The sequence below is a fragment of the Rissa tridactyla genome, chromosome 2 (genome assembly GCF_028500815.1).
Source record: "Rissa tridactyla isolate bRisTri1 chromosome 2, bRisTri1.patW.cur.20221130, whole genome shotgun sequence".
Taxonomy (NCBI): Eukaryota; Metazoa; Chordata; class Aves; order Charadriiformes; family Laridae; genus Rissa; species Rissa tridactyla.
In genome coordinates, this window is record NC_071467.1 from 12,134,145 (window position 1) to 12,142,793 (window position 8,649).

Below are 8,649 nucleotides of genomic sequence, written 5' to 3' on the forward strand. Positions count from 1 at the left end.
GCCGCAGCTGCGCGCCGCTGCGCGCCCCTCCGCGGCCGCGGGGATGATTCCCACGGCCCCGCACCGAGGCTTTGCATCGCCTCTCGGTGCTGTCCCGGGCAAACTCCGGCTCCCAGTTACTCCCCCCTCCCCCCTATCTCCAAACTGGCGGTTTGGGCTGGCTTATGGCACCGTTCCCTTAAAGGGGCCGTGCGCGAGGGTGTGGGGGGGTGTGTGAGTTTGTGTGTGAGTGTGTTGCACACCAAGAAGAGCTTTGCAGCCGCGGCGCCGACCTCCGCTCGCAGATCAGCCCCGGCGGGGAGCACAGCGCTTGGCGTGTAGGAGAGAGGAGAGGGGAAAAAAGGTGCGGGGAGGAGGAAAAGGGAGGGGGGAAAGAAGCGGGGGGGGTGGAAGTAAAAAAAAGGAGGAAAAAAAAAAAAAGAGCTGCCTCTTTAAATGCTGGGGGCTGAGCGCTCGCCGGGGCGTCCGCAGCCGGATCCAGCCTCCCTCCCCTCGGCCGTGCCTCTCCGGCGCTTGTTGCACGGCCCCAGCGCGGCGCACGGGCGCCGCTGCTGCGCGGGGGAGCGCGGAGCCGGGCCGGGGCCATGATCCAGCCGCACCGCTCGCCCAGACCCGCCGCCCGCTCGCCCTAGAGTCGCTCCCGCCGCCCCGCTGCCTTCCCCCGCCGGGTAAGTTTGCAGCCGCCCGGTGCCGGGGGAGGGCGCGGAGGCGGGTGGGGGAAGGCACCTGGCCGGTAGCTCCGGTTCGGCTACCGGCTGCGCGGCTTGCGGGGCGGGGGGGGGACGCAGCTCGGCCGTCCCCAACTCGGACCTCCCCCGGTGTTTGCAGCATCCCCCCCCCTTTAACAGGTAGCTCGGTGCCTGCCGGCGGCTCCTCCGCCTTCCTCCTCCTCCTCCTCCTCGCCGCCGCCGCACAGGTGGCGGTGCCGCCTCGCCTTCCTCCGTACAGGTAGTGGGGAGTCCGCACCCCCCAGGCCGGCGGCCACCGCCGCCCCTCCCCAAGGGGCTCTTGCGACCCCCGGGGGCTGCGCTGCAGCGGGGAGGGGTGGGGTGGGGTGCGGGGGGGGGGGGGGCGGGACGGGACCGTGCTCCGCTACCCCCGTGCTCCTCCGGGAGCCGCTCACCCCGTGCCTGCTTTCATGGCCCCGCCGTGCGTCCTGTCGTTGCAGCGGGCATGGGGAACCAGGTGGAGAAGCTGACCCATCTGAACTACAAGGAAGTTCCCACGGCCGACCCGACGGGTATGGACAGGGATGAAGGGCCCAGGATCGGGGTCTCCTACATCTTCTCGAATGATGACGATGAGCTGGAACAGCAGCAGGATTCGGTGCACGACCTCGGGGGGGAGAACCCTGCGCTGCAGCCCTACGATCCCCAGCTGCACGAGGTGGAGTGCTCAGTCTACTACCGGGATGAGTGTATTTACCAGAAGAGCTTTTCTGAGGAGGACGCGCTGCCGGAGGAGGGTGATGAAGGAGGCGGGGGACACCTGAGCACCTACACCCCAGAGAACCTGCTGAATCGGTGCAAACCGGGTGACCTGGTGGAATTTGTGTGCCAGGCCCAGTATCCGCACTGGGTGGTCTACGTGGGGGATTTTCAAGTTGTGCACCTGCACAGGCTGGAGGTGGTGAACAGCTTCCTCACCGACGCCAGCCAGGGCAGACGGGGCCGCATTGCCAACAAGCTGTACCGCTACAAACCCCTCAGCCCAGCTGTGGTGGTGCGCAACGCTCTGGAGCAGGTGGGTTGCAAGGACCGAGACCTGAGCTGGAGAAACTCTGAGTGTTTCGCTGCCTGGTGCCGGTACGGCAAGCGGGAGTTTAAAATCGGCGGGGAGCTGCGCATAGGCAAGCAGCCCTACCGACTGCAGATCCGGCTGGGTGACAAGCGCAGCCACACGTTGGAGTTTCAGAGCCTGGAGGATCTGATTATGGAGAAGAGGAGAAATGACCAGATTGGTAGGGCTGCTGTGATCCAGGAGCTCTCCAGCCACCTGCAGGCTGCAGAGGAGGAGGAAGAGGAGGAGGAAGACCATAATCATCATCATCCAGGTGCTCGGACTGCTGTGGAGTAGCAGCCTCAGCACCACCATGCTGCTTAGCCTGGGTGATGGGGATTAAAACTGAAGGCTGCGAAATTGAGCTGTTATAAGCCCTTTGGGCCGCTTTGGTGCAGCTTCATTCCAATCACATGTGAAAGGAAGGGGGAAAGCTGATTAAGTGTCTGTGCTTTAGTGCTTAACTCCTTCAGTGCTTGATGATAAAACCACTGACTCATTTGTAGAGGATAAAACTCAGGGCAATTCTACCCCTCTCCACTCCCAACTCTTTCCCTTCCTCTCGGCCCTCTTCATGCATAGCCTTTCCCTCCACCATCTGCCAGTAGGCCTGACCCTACGAGATGCTAAATGCCTTTGACATCTACTTATCAGCAGAAGCTAAGAGTATTTAATACTATTAAGAAGGAACCAACAACTTTCAGGACATGGCCACGTAGCTCGGAGCACATGATTAGTTTGGTAGCTGAGAAGCGTGAGGATATTGTTTTCCCTTCTCCTCCCCTGTTTCCCATCAGTTGTGGCTCCTGTTGGTATTGCAACGAGTTGCTTGCTTGCCTGCTGCAAGGCTTCATGGCTTGGTAGCCAGCCCCTCAGAAAGGCATAGGGGAGAAATCTCCACTAATTTTAATGAAATGGGTTTGATGTGCCTGCTGCCTTCTTAATTGATAGGAACTTGCAAGTGGGCTGGGGGACCTCCTCCTTTGCTAGCCGTGTGTGGCTTTGAGGACAGAAGATGTATTTGCTGCTGACCGGTCCCAGGGGAGGAGGAAGTTTGTGACCCTGATAAAGGAGTCTGTACGTTGGTGTGTGCTGGGACTCTCACAGGCAGATCCCAAGCTAAGCCAGTGCTTGTTCCAGGCTGCCTGGCTTCCCCTAAAGCAAATGGTAGAGCTCCCAGTTACATCTGCTGTACATCCAGGCAGAGAAGCAGGTTGCTCATGTGCAAGAGTATGTCTTGAGTAAGCTGTCCCTTGAGAGTGTGGCCTCTTGGCTGGGTGCTCCTGGCCGTGACCACGTCACAGGTTCTGCACCACAGTAAACACAGCTGTGATGGGAGGGAGCACAGGCTGGAAGGCATCACAGGCAGGGGATTTGGGTGTTCCTTCTTTCCTTCCTTACTGCAAAGCAATTTCCTCTTTATTAGGGATTGTTTCCATTTTTCCTAATTTTTATGGTATGCAGCTGAGCTATAGCATTAGAGAAATGGAGAGGACATGCCTCCAAAGTTGTTGCACAAGTCCCTCATTAAATAGGAGGGGAGGGGGAGCGTGGCGCTGCCTGCCTCGAATATTCCCTGAACTTGTTTTCAACTCTTGAACTGGTCTCCCGCACAGGCAGCACTGTCAGATCTTTGTCCTGGGATCTGAAGTGTGTGAGCAAACACTGATTTGGAGGCAGTTTCTCATGCAAAATTCCTTCCCCTTAAAGCACAATGGTGATGAGGTGAACTTGAAGATAAGCTTGAGTTCATTTAAATAATGGAAACTAACTGTGTGATGTGAACTTGAAGCATAGTTAATACCGTCTTCCCCACATTGTTTACAGTTACACCACAAATAGCAAAGTACTTCACGTCCTTTCCACCCCTGAGACGGGAGCAAAGTTTGTCATTTAAGAATAGGTAGATACCGGCTTTTGCTTAGTTAGGACTATATGAAGCAACGTTGCCGATATGAGCCAAGTAGATTGTGGTGGTGTGTTTTCTGCCTAAAGTTCACAAGCGAGGCAAAACCTGTGAAAGACTACTTCATCCTCACTTCAGGAGGAGAAATAACTCTTAGGGTTATGCAAATACACCATACACAGTTTCCTTAACGACTCCCATGCTTTCGTGGCTGTGAAATACCCAGATCCAAAGGAGAGTTTAACAAGCTCCGTTAGAATGCTATAGCTCAGGTGTTTGCACTAAGTTTCTCTTCTTTTTTTTCCTCCAATATGCAATTGAGTTAATACTCAAGTTACTGTGGTTGCCAAGCAGATGTGCAACCTTGCTTTGAGAGCATAATAACTCCCCATATCTAACTGTAATGGGGTTAATATGTGGATGTCTGCACACAAGTTTTATACAACTACTAGTAACCACTAAAAGCTGAAATGATCACTGAAATAGTCCGAAAAAGAGTGAAGGAGAATCTCTCTGTTGTACTGACTGATATGAGACAACTGAGATTATCTAAACCATGAGTAAATGTCTGGCTGCGGTTTCTTTCGTACTGAAACCTTGTACATAACAAAGTTTATTTCACTGTGTAATATAGGTATGTAAAATAATATTTTCTTACAGATATTTTTGAAAGTTAAAAAAAAAAAAATCCCTTCATAACCTTGCATTTGAAAGTAAGTTGTTATGCACATTATTTTCCAGTCCTCTGAATGGGTTTATTTTTCATTAGTGATCTAAAGTATATTCTAGGTCATAAAGTATAGAAACTGCTATAAATGTCAAATATTATGTATCTACAGGGTACTAAACAGTAAAATAGTTGTGAAAATATTTTTCCCTTGTGTCTAAAACATCAGAACTGTGACACTTAGCCATTCTTCTCCTTCGGAGATACCCTGCATAGTCTGGCTTTGTTTTCTGTTGTCTTTTTTTTGCTTTTTGCTTTATAAAAAGGAAAAAAAAAAAAAAAAAAAGGAAGGACCAAATCTGCTTGGGAATGGAGAGCAAAACTTCTTTAACCAACTGAAATCGTGTCTTGTGCTGATCTTCGTGCTTCCCTGTACCAGTCATGCCTTTTGGGATAAATTCCCCCAGGCACAGGGCCTTAGCAAAGGTTCCCAGAGCTTGCACTGCTTTGCCAGGACGGAGAGGGAAGGGGGAGCTTGTCTCACGGCAAAGCAGTGAGACAGCGCATTCTGCTGTGTTGGAAAACCTATATGCTCCTCTGACACCTACTGAACACAGGTGTTCAGTATTTAAAGAAAAAAATAAATAGATATTTGGAATCCTTAAATTTCTCTGCAAGCTATGTTTGGGGGTTTATTCTGTCTCCTGCTATTCCATTAAGTGCAAAAGTAGAAGAGGGGGGTGAAGCCTGGAATTTTTTTGTTTAGTCTGGAAGGGGGCTTCCTCCATCCAGAGATTTTATTCCAGCAGATAAAGATGCAACTGTTGCGTCTTTAACAGGCGGGTCTGTTTTCCCTACCTGTTGGTTAGGAAGTGTTATTTAATAGGTGCTACTAAACACCACTGCAAGTGTTTCTAAGCAGCCTGGTTTTAAAGCCACAGACCCATAACGAGCTGGATGTGAGAAGAGGAATTGCTGTGGAAGCACGTCACAACTGCTTAGTTTCTTGTCTTTGCTGTATTGTACTCAGTTACTGTCTGCAGTTTAGGCTGGGATTTCTAGAGCTTGATTTTTAAAGAAAAAGGTTTCCCAGAAAAACAGACTTTTTTGTGTATGTGTCTACTTCAAGACTTTTGTGTGGATCACAGAAGAGAGGGGAAAAGAATAGATAAAAGTGCTCTTCTCTGCATCTTCTTCTGTAACATATAGAAATTCAGGTGCGATCCTTCTGCAGAACTTCTGGTTCAGCAAAGGTCCTAAGCCTATACTGGAGTTTGAAGTTGTGAGTAGACCCTACCAGGAGCCACTTGGTAAATCAATAAGACTATTCATGTGCTTGAAGTTAAGTGTATATTTACATTTCTTTGTGAATAAGGGCCTGGCATGTCAATCTTGGGGTCTCTGGTGGAGGGATGGAGGATCTGAGGTTGCATAATCACTGGGGGAGAACAAGTAGTGCTGTGAAAGCTGTTTCTCAAAGGGCCTCTTGTGCAAACAAGGCTCGTGGAATCCAGCCCAAACTTTGGCCCCAGTTTCCCTCTGGAAATCCAGGAGCTGCCCTGATTTGGTGAGAGGTGTATTACACAGTAGTTATAAACTAAGCTGATGATCGTGCTGCAGACTGTTCTCTGGTATCTTTGTCTTGTCATGCTCGAACTTTCCCTTGCGTTTTTAGCATATAAAGTTAAATATCATTTGTTTTAAAAGCCCTTTGATTGTGCAAACACTTAATCATCTATATGAATTTACTCATTTGGGCATACCTACTGCTACTGATACGATGACTGCCATGAATATCATTATGCATGTGTTAAGGCTGGCAAGACTAAGTAAGCCCCAGATGTGTAAATGTAGCTCCAGCTTGGAAATGTAGATGAGCAGTCTTATTTCCCTGGAGTATTGCTGTGTTAGATGCAAAGAATGTCTTGGAAAAGGCTTTATAGTAAAACCTACAATTATGCCTTGATTGAGTAATTTTAAAAACACAATTTAGACATTCGCCTTCCATGGCAGTGAACAAGGACATAAGCTGAAGACTATTTCAAGTTCTCCCTGATTCTGTGTGAATGCAAAGTATTGATTACAGCAACTCTCCAGAGCTCACCTGGCCAACACAGTAGGCAGTTGCAGGGTAGGGAGGGAAAATACCCCCAAAATACTTCAAAAACTATGTTTTCTTACTTGGAAAAATATATTCTTCAGACTGAAAGACCCTAGGCTATGGAAGTAAACTTTCAGTTGTTTTGTCTAATGAAACCCTAGGCAAACTTCTTAAGTTTTGTTCATTTAAATTCAATATTCCTCTCTCAGTACAAAAATAGGTAATATTATGTGATGAATATATTTCAGATTTTGAATGTAATAGTGGTTTTCTTTTTCTCTTCTCCTTTGGTTAAGTTTTACCAAAGGTCTGTCCTTGGGTGTGTGAAGTGTGTTGTCGAGTGGTTTCCCACCTGTGCTTTTCTGACAATTAACAGCACCAACCATAATTCTAACAGCCACGTAGGAACAAATATTTTTTTGAAAGCACAATTTTAATTTTGTATAACAGATCAGAGACTAGTAACTAAGTAGAGGTAGGAAATACGTTGTTTCCAACCGCAGTTTCTATTTGTAAGAAATCTATCGTTAATTGAGTATGTGTTCACTATTCTTATAAATCAACGTGCAGTGATAAGGCCAGGTGTATTGTATGATGGGCTTAGATTTTCAGATTAGATTTTTTTTTTTAAACTGTGGATAGGAAGAAATTGGGGTGGCTTCAAACACCAGTGGTTTAGATGTTTCTTTTGCATTAATATTGAATTAGAAGCTTTCTTTAAATGCACACTTGAAATTCCTGACATTGTAACACTTGATGGAATCATCCACAATAACAAGTGTAATCACGAACTATGATTATTCCCCCCCGACCATGAGCGTTTTCTGTAAGCTGTCTTTTGTCAGTAAATGTTGAATTGTTAGTGCAAATATCTTCTTTTCCTGAGAAAGAAGTACAGATCATTGATTGTACCATTTCCTTCAAAATGAAGGGCATTGCATAGTAACTAAAAAGAAATAAAAGATTTATAGTATCTTTTACAACCTTTCTTTCTTTTCTTTGTTTTTTTGAATGGTGTGTTTTTCCCCAGCTTTTTTGGGAAAATAACGATTTCTCATGATGGATGCATCAGACACAAAACAATCAATGTTTTCAACTGGCTTCACGTGTCAGATCAAAATCTAACTCTTTGGTTGTGTTCCTGCTCCAAAGAGAGAGGAAGAATAACCTCTGTGCAAGGCCAGACCATCATCTGCTTAATAGGCAATAGTTGTATTAAATCCGATGAGGATCTGGCCCATAATTTAATTTTAAAAGTGGAAAATGAATTCTGCAGAAGATCATATAGTATTAGTTGGCACCCGGGCTTGTCTTGTCTGCCAGCAACTGCTAAAGGAACAGATGTAGTGTCTGGGAGAGGGAGAAACGAGAGATCATCAGAACTCACAGGGAGTTTCGGGGAAATCTGTACAACTGTTCAGTTTGTGTGATGTTTTGTTTCGTGGAAGCTCCAGGGATCGGTGTTCTACCTGCAGCAGGTGCAGGGATGTTTCATACTGAAGGTGATGAGGGTCATTCTGGGGACCCCAACATAAGAAGGACATGGACCTCTTAGAGTGGGTCCAGCGGAGGGCCACAAAGATGATCCGAGGGCTGGAGGACCTCTCCTATGAGGACAAGCTGAGAGAGTTGATGTTGTTCAGCCTGGAGAAAGAGTCTCTAGGGAGGCCTTATAGACTGGTCCAGTACCTAAAAGAGGTCTACAGGAAAGATGGGGAGAGACTCTATCAGGGAGTGTAGTGATAGGATGAGGGGTAACGGTTTTAAACTGAAAGATTAGATTAGGTTTGATATTAGGAAGAAATTCTTTACTGTGAGGGTGGTGAGGCACTGGAACACGTTGCCCAGAGAAGCTGTGGATGCCCTGTCCCTGTAAGTGTTCAAGGCACAGCTGGATGGCGTTCTGAGCCACCTGAACTAGTGTAAGATGTCCCTGCCCGTAGCAGGGGGGGTTGGAACTAGAGGATCTTTAAGGCCCCAAACCCAAGTGTAACTATTCTGTGGTTCATTGTGTTGTTATATCCATAGAGTAATGGTTCTTAATTCATCAAAGCCTTCCACTGTGTGCACATCCACAATGATGGAAACAGGGATACAACAGACAAACTGTACTTCTCCCTGAGATCCTGACCAGAAAGAGCTATTTGAATCTCACACCAAAGCACCAAGTCGGCTCAAGCAAGAATACTTTGAGTG

General features: G+C 47.8%; 1 protein-coding gene across 2 annotated transcripts; it reads left to right on the forward strand.

Moving 5' to 3' along the window:
- Nucleotides 1-235: 235 nt before the first annotated feature.
- Nucleotides 236-7,489, forward strand: LRATD2 (LRAT domain containing 2). 2 transcript variants are annotated; one of them, XM_054193048.1, is made up of 2 exons: nucleotides 236-343; nucleotides 1,169-7,489. In XM_054193048.1, the coding sequence occupies exon 2, from the start codon at nucleotides 1,174-1,176 to the stop codon at nucleotides 2,074-2,076; it is 903 nt and encodes a 300-aa protein (XP_054049023.1). In that variant the 5' UTR covers nucleotides 236-343; nucleotides 1,169-1,173; the 3' UTR covers nucleotides 2,077-7,489. The 2 variants fall into 2 exon arrangements, with proteins under 2 accessions (XP_054049023.1, XP_054049022.1); XM_054193047.1 differs by lacking the exon at nucleotides 236-343 and adding an exon at nucleotides 477-668 and having other exon boundaries at nucleotides 1,169-7,488.
- Nucleotides 7,490-8,649: the final 1,160 nt, after the last annotated feature.

Coding starts and splice junctions, on each gene's coding strand:
- LRATD2 (XM_054193048.1), top strand. CDS start 1,174: ATGGGGAACCAGGTGGAGAAGCTGACCCATCTGAACTACAAGGAAGTT.